The 13,303-nt window shown below is 42.1% G+C and overlaps 1 protein-coding gene across 8 annotated transcripts in view; it reads left to right on the top strand.

Annotated features, from left to right (window-relative positions):
* Positions 1 to 12,717, top strand: part of RCBTB1 (RCC1 and BTB domain containing protein 1) — a 28,934-nt gene extending 16,217 nt beyond the window's left edge. For 2 of the 8 annotated variants that reach the window (XM_083435599.1, XM_083435598.1), the window contains exons 8-12: positions 2,050 to 2,240; positions 5,514 to 5,640; positions 6,136 to 6,287; positions 7,390 to 7,520; positions 11,861 to 12,717. In XM_083435599.1, the coding sequence (XP_083291725.1) occupies positions 2,050 to 2,240; positions 5,514 to 5,640; positions 6,136 to 6,287; positions 7,390 to 7,520; positions 11,861 to 12,001 (742 nt within the window). In that variant the 3' untranslated portion in view covers positions 12,002 to 12,717. Of the gene's footprint in view, positions 1 to 2,049; positions 2,241 to 3,631; positions 5,735 to 6,135; positions 6,288 to 7,389; positions 7,541 to 11,840 lie in introns of those variants that run through there. The other 6 variants (XM_083435600.1, XM_083435601.1, XM_083435602.1 and 3 more) reach the window with 4 other exon arrangements.
* The last annotated feature ends 586 nt before the right edge of the window (positions 12,718 to 13,303 follow it).

Raw genomic sequence — 13,303 nt, forward strand, 5'->3', positions numbered from 1 at the left:
CGTCTGCCATTACTGGGTGACCAGCCGGAAGTCTAATTGTGTCTTGTTTTGAATGTGTTCCATATTTTCACATTTAAATGCTTGCCCAAAAACCTGATCCTACGCTGTGGTAACCAAATATGGGCCCTGAGGCATCGGGCACAACCTCACAATCTTCCTTCATCTCATTGAACGTCCTCAACATGGCCTTTGAGGTAGTGGTAAGGGGGCTGGCCAATGGCAGAGCTGGCAGAGAACATGTGGGGACCCCAAGGTGAGGAAAACGGATCTGTACCATCTGAATGTTCTCTCTGCTCTCCTGGCATCCATGTGGGGCTAAGGGGTCACTTTTTCATATCTAATGGCAGTGGCCCAAAGTCAGCTCATTTTTGGTTAGGATTTTGCCATTTATCAAATCTATTACAGGCCATGCCTTCCTTTTTAGGTCCTCTAGTGGTATTGTCTGGTGGCATGCATTGCCTACATGTAGCTGTTGTACTTTTTTATCACTGTAGAATGCAAGAGCATTAGATATCCATTTATAGCAGCATAGGGGGAGGGATTCTAGTATTTGAGAGAATGTATGGTCAACATGATTCTGTCTTCAATGACTTACTATTTGGAAATGTGGTATTTTTGTACCTTCACTTAAAACAAAACAGTACTGAGAGAGAGAGAGAATAGCACTGAATGTGCAGACAGCTCTAAGCCTCAGCAATACCTTTGGTGCACAAAGCTGAAAATGTTGGAACGGCTTGGTGGTGAAGCTGCTGGGATTGCACAATATTAGAAGCCTTTCCTTCCTCCCGGCCCCCCCCACGCAGTTATTTTCACACTTTCCTATGTGTAATCTGCAATTAGCATAGCGGGACTTGTTGCTTCTTAGTAAATGTGTATCGGGTTGTGTGACACAGATCTGTTGCTTACAATGCTGTAGCGATAGAATAAGATTTCTAATAATGCTTGCATATACAGCAGTTCTGCCGCTTTATACTGAAATGCTACTGTTTGGGCTTCTGTAGGTGAGGGGGAAAAGAGATAACAGGTTTTAGATAAAACACCCATAAAAAAAACAGAAGCTTGAGTTTTATGGACATCATACTTCATATTCAGGTATGTAGCACTTTACAAAATTGTGAATTTCCAAATTATTACCTACAGTAAAGTGTCCAGTTCCAGGCTGCCATCTGTTCCATTGTGGAAGTGATGGGCACTTACAGCAACCACTGCATGGAAAGTCTGCCCCTGTGGCTTTGAATCATGCTGCATCAACAAAGGAAATGGGTTCTGTAGCTTCCAGCAATCACATCATGTGGGCAAAGGAAGCATAAAGGGAAACACTTCCTTTGTCTGCTCTGTTTGAAATCTAGGCGGCTTGAAGGCCAAGACAAATCTGCTTCCTGTTTGCAGAGGCAACGGGGGGGGGGGAGGGGAGGAGGACTCCTCTCTTCCTGCCATTTGCAGATGTTGGTGTTTTTGGCAGGTTCGCAGCTGGATTATTTAATTGCTTAGATCTTGTGGAACGGGCACACTCTCCCCACCTGTGGCCTTGCAGGTTTCCTCACCCCTCACAGCTGGGGCCTCCTCTGTGGCTCTTGCAAGAGGCAATCTGAGGCAGCTGGCCTTCATTGCCCATTGCCAGTTATATATGGCAATTGTTCAGTGATGCACATCACCTCTTAGACTGGGAATGATGTAATAAATGTGTTAATTAATTTTATTAAAGGGTAAATATTCCTTCTTGTGCAATTGAGCATAAATACTGTGATAAATTCCCTGAGGTGCATGTACTTTTAGAAGAAGAGGGTGTGCATCCTAAAGAGAGAGACATTCATGAATCTCCCTTTTTCAGCACTAAAGCTACTAGTTATGGAGTCTTGTGATAATTGAATTTGTTTATGTCTTGCATAGTCTGTTATGACACTTCCTGTAATCTCCATGTATACCTTCATGACATATTATGCAATTCTTTGTGTATTGTAAATGTCTGGTGTCAGCAGCTGACTAACCTGTAGCTTTCTTTCTTTCTTTCTTTCTTTCTTTCTTTCTTTCTTTCTTTCTTTCTTTCAGAGTAGTAGAGATTGCAGCTTGCCATTCTGCTCACACTTCTGCTGCCAAGACACAGAGTGGCCTGGTATACATGTGGGGTCAGTGTCGGGGGCAATCGGTGGTTCTTCCCCATGTTACCCACTTTTCCTGCACTGATGATGTGTTTGCTTGCTTTTCCACTCCTGCTGTGATGTGGCGTCTACTCTCAGTAGGTGAGAACATGCTCAACTTTTTATTATTAAACACTGAAAACAAGCTTCTAGTTTCGCTGGCTTGGGGTGGGAGGAAGCACTGGGCAAAGTCTGTCAAAGGATGCAAATACCAAAAAGGATTTGAGTCAGGCTTCTAATGGTCAGAAGGCACAGCTTTGCTTGTTTTCATTGCTTGTCCTCCTCTATAGTATTACTATAGAGTGAACGTCATGGCAGGACCAGGGGTGGGCAGGCAGGGATTTGAACTTTGGTTGTTGTCCAGCACGCTAACCTCCAGGCTGCAGTGGCTCTAACATGGCTGCTGTTTATTTTTACAGAGCTTGGAGATGAGGTTTTCCAAACTCTGTCCAGGCTTGATAGTCAAACAATCGCTTCTGGTACCCTGTGAAAAATAGTAAAAATGCCTCACTGCATTTAGAACAAGTATAGCTGGCTGCTCGCTGCACAAATAATGGTGAGGAGGTTATAGGACCAAAGGCATTATTCTCGTATCTCTCTCTCTCTCAAGTCTCAATCCCTTCATGTCCTTTTTAAGAATTTCAGTACTCTTCTCTCCACCCTGGGAGTGTACCATACATAAAGAACAGAGTCTCCTTCACCTCCAAAATCTAGTTCTGTTTCCCAAACTCTCAACCACTGGCACTTCACAAAATGCTTTCCTCTCTTCCTATAGGCAGGCTCTTGGTTCTTTGCACCTTCCCTGGCACAACATCATCTGTACAAGAGCAGAGTCCAACACCTGAGCTAACAAGGCTAGGGAATACCATCTCTACAAAAAGTCCCCTCAGTGACTTTCTGTCAACTGCGCCACCACAGTTTCCCCCAGATGAATTTCTCTCAGTCTCTTGGTTAACATCTCTCTGTGTTGTCCACCCGAGACTTCCAATAGCAAGATTTAGCAGAGTCTCCAGCTTTAGGTCCCTTAAGGGTGAGCTGTCCATGGAAGGCAATCATGTAGTGTAGCTGTGATTGGACGGCAGTGGTCCTTAATTGAGCAAAAGGAAGGAGCAAAGATGAAAGTTCACGCTATTTAGCATGGAAAATGTAATTGTCGGTTTTTTAAAAATTCTTAAAAGTGCATCATGTCCATATGCAAAGTATACAAAGCCACACAGTTTCAGCCAAAAGAAGACCTCAGAGGGACTGACCTCTTGCTGCAATGTGAGAGCTTTTGGCTAGATGTTCAAAACAGCCTCAGCCCCATCTCTGATTTGCAATATTAATACTACAGAACTGTGGTAAGCAGTTCTTAGCAATAACACACACCTGTCACCTGCAGTATTGGCATTTGCAGTGCATTTTTTAAAAAAATGCTTAAAACTTAAACTTAGATCATCCTTTATGTGGGAAAATACAACTTAAAGTATTAACTATTCTGTTCTTTGTTCTAGGCAGGCCCACTGATGCTCAATTACAGCTATGCTAATGAACATCCTGGATTTCTTTCCATTTTCAATGGGCAGCTTTCACTTATTTCTGTGGGAGGGGAAAATAGTATCAAAGGAACCCAAAAGTTCAGCCTCCAGACCATTGGATTGTCACTCTTGGCTTTTCCTGTGGATAGTGCAAAATACCCCTGTGGCTTTCATGCGGTGGGGGGTGAGAGAGGTCTGCTGCAATGCCTTTTAGCAGAGGGCGCTTGCTGGGAGAAGTGATCAGGATTGGGGGAAAGGGATGGAGCAGGATTCTGTTCAAGGTCTGGTCACAACTGGCCCCATTCCAGCCACCACACATTTGGACTGTTGGCTTGTCAAGATTCTCTGTTTTTAAAAGAAAAAGCAAGTCTCCAGCTATTTTAGAATTCTAAATAAGAGGCAAAATATTTGCATTTGACCCAAATATTTTATAGGAAACAAGAACTTGCTCTTGTCTTTCATTGCTCCTAACTAATGAAGGAAGTGAAATAAAACCTTTAGTGACATGCCCACTGTCTGGAGAAAGGACTTTTGGTTCATTTTAAAGCTCTTAGTTGCTCTTCCTGTGGCAGAAGCATCCATAGAGAACAATGGAAAGAGCTATAATTTTAGTGTCACTCTGATTGGGAGAAAGAGTGACAAGAGAGAGCAGCCAAGGCAGGAGCTCCGGATCCCTCCCTCAAGTTTAACTTCAGACAAAAAATGTGACTTCTCATTTGTAAAAGTACCCTGACAATGAAAATGTGAATGCAGGCCGTGATTATTATCTCCATATTGGGTTTTTTGGCAGGCAATGCTGGGAGGCTTTAGCTGAGAGACTTTAATAAGTTCTGCTCATTGCTGGAATGGGAAGCTGAGAGAATACTGTTGTGTTTTCATTCTCCTGGCCAGGCATAGGCAAACTCCGGCCCTCCAGATGTTTGGGACTACAATTCCCATACCCCTAGCTAACAGGACCTGTGGTCAGGGATGATGGGAATTGTAGTCCCAAACACTTGGAGGGCCGGAGTTTGCCTATGCCTATGCCTGCTCCTGGCTTTGGATTTTATTTATTTTTTAAAAGAGGGGCATGTATTTGGGTGAGGTGCTGTGAAGTTAACTGCAACAGCAGCACTTGGGAGAATGGGATGACTCTTGCAAGTGGCTTTCAGCAGTTTTAAAAACCAACAGCCCAAAGGGAAAATGTTAAGCATGCTCCAACAAATTCATGTCCCCAGGAGTGCATTTTCCTTTTTCTTGAAAAGAAGAAGTAGATTGGGTCTCAGGGCTGTTATGCAGCAATATTTAAACATACTCCTTTAAGTTTTTACTAAGTTGCTATTGCAGCCGCCACCCTCACCCAATAAAGGAAGCAGCAGTGGAAATGAAAAGGCTAAGGAGAATTAATGTTATTTTAAAATGACAGAGTGGGAGACTAGTGACACAACAGCAGAGACTGGTAACTTCATTTACCTCCTGCTCATTTTGAGCAAATGCTGGCCTGGTTTTTTAAAAAAAGAGCACATGAACAACATAACATATTTTTCCTTGATAGAGATTGCCCCCAATTATGACAGCCAGAATTTAAACAGTCAGCTAATCACAGTGACAATTCTGTGGATTCCTACTTAATGAACTTGTGGAAAACTATCCCCTCTCCTTTTAACATGTATTTGCATCTTTAATTAAGACAGAAGCTGGTTTGTGGGGGAAAGGCATCCCAAATGCAGTGCTTCATAAGAAACTGCAGGACAGATGCAGATTATGGTTAGCTCTGTGTGTATGTTGCTTCTCAAACCAGCAGTGAAAGCACCTTGGATGCAGACTGTGTACGGAGCCTTAATATTGCTTTCAGTATAATGATGTTTAATCTTTGCAGAGCATGAGGACTTCTTAACAGTGACAGAGTCCCTGAAGAGAGAATTTGATAGCCCTGAAACCTCGGATCTAAAATTTAGAGTAGATGGAAAATTCATTTATGTACATAAAGCTGTCTTGAAAATCAGGTAATACTTGTGTCTAATGCCCTGTGGCCGAGTGCTAATGCTATGTCCAAAGTGTCTAATAAACTTTATTGTTCATCTTTGTTTCTTTAATCAACCAGATCTTTCCCACTCCTTCTATTTTAATTTGTTTTATTCTCATGCCAGGTTCATCAAAACTTCACCAGTCTCCCACTTCCTATTGCAGATCTTGGTGCAGTATATGCTTTCAACAACATTAAATAAAATTTCATAGAAATTAGATAAAAATAAAATGCAATTGAGTAGGGTACAAAACAAAAATCCACTTTTCAAATGTACGTGCTTTTTTTGGGCACAATGGCACCATTGGCTACAACCCACTGTCATGATGAGTATGTCCCAATTCTAACTTAAACTATTGGGGGCAGGGGAGGAGTACCGAATATTGTGATGAATTCTTAGGTGGTACTTTCCCATGTTCCTAATGTATTCTGCAGAATCTGGAATGTAGTTTTTTCCTCCCCCCCCCCCCAACAGATGTGAGCATTTTCGTACTATGTTCCAGTCCTATTGGAATGAAGACATGAAGGAGGTGATAGAAATTGACCAGTTTTCCTACCCGGTATACCGCGCTTTTCTGGAATATCTCTACACAGACAGCGTTGATCTGCCACCTGAAGACGCGATAGGTAGCACTTGGGGGCGGGGGCTAAATTGTGCAGAGAAATTGTGGAGAGCTGACTTTGTTTCAAGAAAGGGAAGGGAAGAAGAAATAGACATGGAGGCACATCCCCAGTGGCAGTTAAGCGAGACAATTCAGCCAGTGCACCTTTGCCTGCCCTGCTTGCATTTTCGCCAGGGATGGGGTTTGGAAATAAGGTGTCTGCAAGAGCTCTTGAGGCCTCTGTTGTCTTATGGACCCTGTCAGCCGACAGTGCTGGTCTGGGGTGAACTGAGCTGATGGAAGTAGAGCAGCTTGCTTCAAAAAAATGGATCTGGGCTCTGAGTACTATTGTTTCAAATTGGTGCTAAAAATGAAAATTCATTTGGAGAGTTTTTACTTCAAAAAGAACAGCTTGCAGTTATAGTATCATTAATTTGCTGTATTTATTTGCCAATACATGGGTGGTTCCTTCTAGGCCAATGGAAGCTAGTTTTAAGGGGTGGGGGCCTTTAAAAAACTGGATTCTGTCTTGAGGAAACAGAGCAGAGGGGAGGAAATCTAGGTGCTAGAAATGAGCAGTGTTTTCCCCCAGCCGTACTCAATGGTACACAGTGTGAGAGAAACCGGGGGGGTGGGGGGATCATGCGGCACCTCTCCCCCCCCCGAAAAAAGCACTGGAAATGAGATTTTTTTTTCCTTGGCATGTTTCAAGAGAAGAAATCCTTTCTTGAGCTCATGTTCCCAGCAGCAATTCTCAAATTCAAAGGACAGTTGACACAAATGCAGTGGACTCAAGAGGAGACGCTGTGATGTTGCTTGTATTCAATAATTGCTGTGGGAAATGTCCCTCTGAGGAAGGATCTCCCCCACCCTTGAGCACGGAATAACGCTTGTATTTCATCTTTACTGCCTGCTGATTCCTGCCCCCTTTTTCCTGGCGTTCCAACGCTGCTATCCCAGTTTTGTGGTTGGTTTCCTATCCAGTGGGGTGAGGATGATGTATTTACCTCTTACCATTATTTTATGATTCAGCTTCATATGCCCTATGCTGAGTGTACAGAGAAATTCTGCACTGGAGCTGTTAAGAACAGAAAAAATAACATTTTAATGTGGCCTTTTGATTTTAGGGCTTCTGGATTTGGCTACATCATATTGCGAAAACAGACTGAAAAAACTCTGTCAGCATCTTATCAAAAGAGGGATCACTGTGGAGAACGCTTTCTCCTTGCTCTCTGCAGCTGTTCGCTACGATGCAGAGGTAAACTATTAGAGCCACCAGTGCGCAAAGTAACTCTTATTTTTTCCTTATGGACAAAATAAAACCAAAGCACTTTGTATTTCTACAATCAGAGAAATGTGATACTTAAGATGTACTTGGTGCAGAACTAAATTTTGGTGGAGAAATTAACATTTCTGTGTGCAGAGATTTAATCTAGTTTATTGGCTGAGGCACAGTGTAGCAAGCATTCCTCCCAGCTCCTGCGAACCATTTTCTGGATATCTCACACAGAGCAACCATTGGGTGCTGTCACACTTCACTCTTGGGTGCTGCGGCAACTGTTTGTCAGCTGCTTAATTCCATGCAGCCAGTCAGTTGGGTATTTTAATTAGTATTGCCCTATATGCCCATGGCTAGTTCAGGTGCCGAGTCTTGGTGATGCCTGTGCCGTGGAAGTGGGGCCTCAGAGGAACGAGTGTGGGCCTGCTCAGTCTGTGTGGCAGGTGCCAACTGTTGATGGGCACTTTCAGGGTCCCTCTTTTCCATTTTTAGGATTCTCTGCCTTTAAACTAGGCAGCTCTTCCCATTGAGGACGGCAGCTGTACCAAGCCAGTCTGAGGGGAAAGTAGATTCCCCAGCAGTGCCATGTAGACCACCCTCAGGGAGATTCTCCTTCACATCCTCTGCTTGGAGGCCTTTTTGGCTTTGGTGTGGGCATGTGTTTGCTGGGCTATGATCTGGTGCAGACTAAACGGAGAGGGGGCAGGAACACAAGGCTTGCTGGAAGCGAGAGAGATAAGAATGGAAGAAAGGGGCCTATTTCAGTTGTTCAGAGCTGTTGGGTGGGAGTGAGGAAAAAGCAGGACCGAGCTTCAGATGAGGGTTCTCTAGCTGTCCTAAAGGAGAAATTCAGGGACTCTGCCTTCTGGAGAGCAGTGCCACTTGTCCTGTTGGCCTTTCTCCTTCGTTCCCCTTGCTGAGTGCAAAAGCTCAGAGGCTGCTTCTTCTTCTTCTTCTTCTTCTTCTTCTTCTTCTTCTTCTTCTTCTTCTTCTTCTTTATGAAACATACTGCTAATCTGAAGACTTGGATGTCCAATGTGTGCTGGGGGCTGTGAATGAATCCTAACCCCCAGACTCCTAGCTTTGGTTTTTAAGAGAGTACATTTCTAACATTTATAGAACCTGATTTGAAGCAGTATCCTTGTTGTTTATGAGAAACACCTTTCAGTGTTTTTAGCAAACACAACATTCATAGCAATGAGTAATCTTTGGGGAAGCAAATCTAGGCCAGAGTGAAACACCCGTTATCTAGACTCTTGGTTTGATTTTAAGCCTTTTCTGCTGTGTTGTCCATAAAGCTAGATATGTGGGGGGAGGGGTTGTGCTGTGGTCTAAACTACTGAGGCTCTTGGATTTCCTGGTAAGAAAGTTCAAATCCCCGCAAGAGGGTGATCTTCCATTGCTCTGTCCCTGCTCCTGCCAACCTGGGAGTTTGAAAGCACACCAGCGCAAGTAGATAAATAGGTACAGCTGCGGTGGGAAGGTAAACGGTGTTTCCATGTGTTCTGGTTTCTGTCACTGTGTCCCGTTGCACCAGAAGAGGTTTAGTCATGCTGGCCACATAACCCGGAAAGCTGTCTGTGGACAAATGCCGGCTCCCTTACCTGAAAGCAAGATGAGCGCTGCACCCCATAGTCGCCTTTGACTGGACGGTTAAGTCCAGGGGTCATTTACCTTTTTTACCATAAAGCAAGGTGATTAACTGATAAAACTGATCAAACATAGTTGGGATGGAGTTTTATACTTTTTGAGGTTTAGCAACAATCAGAAAATGTAGGAAGCAATTTCACCTTAACTGTTGTTTCTTTTGAACCAAAGGAACCTAAACTTAAATCTAAATTTTCAAGTTCAGTTCTTGATTAATGGGAATGTTAGAAATTTAAACATTTAATTGACGTGAAGCTGAATGAAGTTTGACCAGTTTGACCTGGTTCCAAGTTGTATCCTCAAGTGCCACGATGCCCATGGCAGGGCTCCCCTCCCAGGATGTCTGCAGTCTCTGGCCGCAAAGAGATTGCTGTAGTGCTTCCCCTGAGGGGCGCCTCACTCTATCAGTGTGGGAATGGAGTCATTGACTCCTCTTCTTCCATGGGCAAGCCTCATGGAAACCACAGCACTTGCAAATTAACAAAAGTGCACAGCGGTGCTTCACTGTTGCCTAAGTATGATTGTCACCCCCAACTGTAAGCTGAATGGGCAGGATTCATTGAACTAGCCCTGCCAGCAAAGCCCTGTGCAAGGGCTTCTGCTTGCACAAGGAAGCCTCCTTGTGATGGTGGGGCTTTGGGGGAACCCTCATAATGGGGCAAGTGGCAAAGCCTGCACAGGCAGAAGGATTGGAAGAGTGCAATGACTTCTGGTGCAGAATTATATTTAAACAATTCTAAATTGCAAGTGACCCAAGTTCAAAATTCATTCTTCCTTTATTAATTTGTAGGCTCAAGTATCAGACTGGGGAATGCAATCAGTATTTCATCGTTCTATTCACAGCATATGATGAGCTTGCTGTTCAGTTTGAACTATTAGCAAGTCTCTCTTCCTAAAACTTTCAGATGCATCAAAATACTCTTCTGATGCTGCAGCTGCAACTGGATAGGTTTTTAAAATCTTAATTAAGTGCCCCCCCTCCCCAACACAGTTAGCTCTGCCTTAAGCAATGCAGCTTCTCTTGGAGGTGAGGGGCATGGAGTGTGAGTTTCTTCATTTAGCCTGATACTTCAGAGGTAGAGACAATTGGGTATGGCACTGAGCAATAACACAGCTAAATATTTTCTTTGTGCCTTTTGTTTATGAATGTGGTTTTTGTGGTGAAAGATTTGTTCAGAAGTTTATATTTCCGGTGCAGACATGAGGGTGCCTGAAGCAGGTCAGACAAGGATGCCACATGAGCTTGAATTTTAATGTTCAAAGAAGAGTTGGTTAGAAATTCCTGCTAAAAATTCTGTAGCTTGAACTTCAACATCATTTTATATTTTGTTGGATGATGAATAACTTGGCTTCTGAGTTTGATTGGAGAAAAAGAATTGGGTTGAATTGTGATATGTAGGATGGGGAGATCCAAGAACTATGGGATGTTGCTGGTTTCTCTTCCTGACTAGTAGAGATTGCTACCTTGGTTATGGAATCTGACTATGGAATCTGCTGCTGTGAGTGTGGGGGAGGAGCGCTCCCTTCTACAGGCCAATTTCCATTGGGCCTAATAATAATTTTTTATTATTACTATATTTTTTGTGTTTTTCTCTACCATTGTTAGCACAATAAACTACAGTATTTAAATAAATATTTTGGGATTATTTGCTTAGTTGTTGGATTCTAATAATATAATAATAATTTATTATTTATACCCCACATCTGGCTGCCACTCTAGGCGGCTCTCAGTAGAATATTAAAAACATGATAAAACATCAAAAACTTCCCTAAACAGGGCTGCCTTCCGATGTTTTCTAAAAGTCAGGTAGTTGTTTATTTCCTTGACAGCTGATGGGAGGGCGTTCCACAGGGCGGGTGCCACCACCGAGAAGGCCCTCTGACTGGTTCTGCATCTTAGGCCAGGGATGGGGAACTTGATGATCTCCAAATGTTACTGGATTTGCAGCTCGTAGCATAGCCACCAGTCAAGGATTATGCGATTAGTAGTCCAGCAACAATTGAAACCACCCCCATTTTAAGATGAAAAATAGCTACTACATACAAACTCAGACTGAGGTATTAAACTTGCCTGTTTCTACTAAATGACGCAGGAGTTGCTATTTACTTAGTGGATAAACACAATGACTTGGATCCAGACTTAGAATAAGACCTGTTGAAATCAATTGGATAAGTCATTAATGTGCTTGATCTGTAAAATGTGACAGAATTTCTTGCAGAATTCTGAAGACTGGTCTTGTATTTTTATCCTGGAATAAAAATATCTTTCAATACATGATTGTTCTATGTTGTTTTTGCTCTGTAATTTTCACTTTCTAATCTTATATTTGCATTATTTGCATGAGCTATGTAAATGTAACATGGTAGTTAGAAAAGAACCCTATGTAACAGACTAAACTTTAAATCTGCCTTTGCATACAAATGCAGCTAACACCAACTCCCTGGCCCACTTGTGTGTAAAGGAAACTTTCATTAAACGTTAGCAAGTGAGAGAAGCAGGGGTGTCGTTTCTTGTATCTTGTGGCTGGAACAAAGAATTGTCATATGGCATGGTTAAAACTATTAATCAATTCTAAATACATAACTTTTTAATGCTGTCTTTATTTGAACATGGATGAGAGAAAATTTAGAAACTTAGAAGCTAATAAAAAGGCTTTTTGTTTTGTATCTAGGATTTAGAAGAATTCTGCTTTAAGTTTTGTGTCAATCACTTGACTGAAGTCACCCAGACTGCAGCTTTTTGGCAAATGGATGGTTCTCTGCTAAAGGAATTCATTGCTAAAGCCAGTAAATATGGAGCCTTTAAGAACTGAATGGATGTTGCAGCCATAGCTGGTGTGATTTCATGGCCATGCTGTATAAAAAACACTTGTCCAGCAGTTGTTTTTAAAGGAGTTCCAAATCAAAGAATGGAAGATTTGATTTTAAGTTGCTCTAGATAGCTGGATGCTTCTACAAAGTTTTGAACAACTTTGGAAAGAATAAGATGGAAGGAACTGAAGGAGGGTGAAGAGAAGACTATGATCGATCTTTCAGAAGTTGGGCTTGCTCAGTTGTTAATCTATGTGGTGTAATTTAGTGATTTCAGGGTCTCTTATTGATTTTTGCTGGCACTAAAATGCTTCACCACCTGGAACTATGTAGCAGCAGTGTGAGAAGGAAGTATTTTTGCCTTTTTGTCTGTTCCATTTGCATGCACATGAAGGAAGCTTGCAGAACCTGCCAGTAACGAAGGACTTACTTGTCTGTGAAACAATTATGTACTGAATCTGTTGAACTATGTCTCTTAAAAAGACTTGAAGAATCAGTTATATGGTGTCTCAAAATCTATTTGGAATTAAATTTTTGCCTCCACAGCTTTTTGACATATAAGCTGTGACAGGCAGCCTTGTTGTAGAAATTTAAAGTTGTTAAAAGCAGAATACTCTTGGAAAATACTTTGCATTTAAATTATGTATGAATTCTGTACATTTTCTGTGTGTAAAATGTGTGTTCTAAATGTATCCCATTAAAATAATGCATAAAATTATTTTTAGCAGAGGGTGGTGCTTCTGAGTTCGAAAGGACATTAGAACATCTGTTCCTGCATTGCAGGGGATTGAAGATGACCTTTGGGGTTCCATCCAACTCTGCAATTCTATACTGATGTTTGTTCTGGTAGTCTTCACCAGAAAGGGGCAAGCAGTGTGTAGTAAACATTAGTAACTTCTGCAGTGTTGCTGAAAGGAAAAAAAATGCATTAAATTGGATAAATCCTTGATAAATCAAAACTTTATAGGACTGTCTACCTTTCATTATTGAGGATTATATACCCAAGGCTAATAACTAGATATTCTTCCTACCTCAAAGCTGGACTTTCTTGATGTAGAATAGTGGTGATGCTCAAAAAAACTTGATTGATGACAATACTACAGGTAGAAAATGTGTTAGGACTGTTGTGTTGTATGAAAATGTTGTTGACTTTCTTGGGGGGGGGGACAGGACTTAAGGGCACTTTTCAAAGCATATTCTTGTAGAAACAGAAAGGGACCAGAAAACCCCCCACTAACTTCTGCAAAGGAATTGTGCCAATACAGGCAAAGTTCTCATTGATTATTCCAGAATCCACAGTGAAT

Source organism: Podarcis tiliguerta (genome assembly GCF_965153285.1).
Source record: "Podarcis tiliguerta genome assembly, chromosome: 3".
In the NCBI taxonomy this organism is placed as follows: Eukaryota; Metazoa; Chordata; class Lepidosauria; order Squamata; family Lacertidae; genus Podarcis; species Podarcis tiliguerta.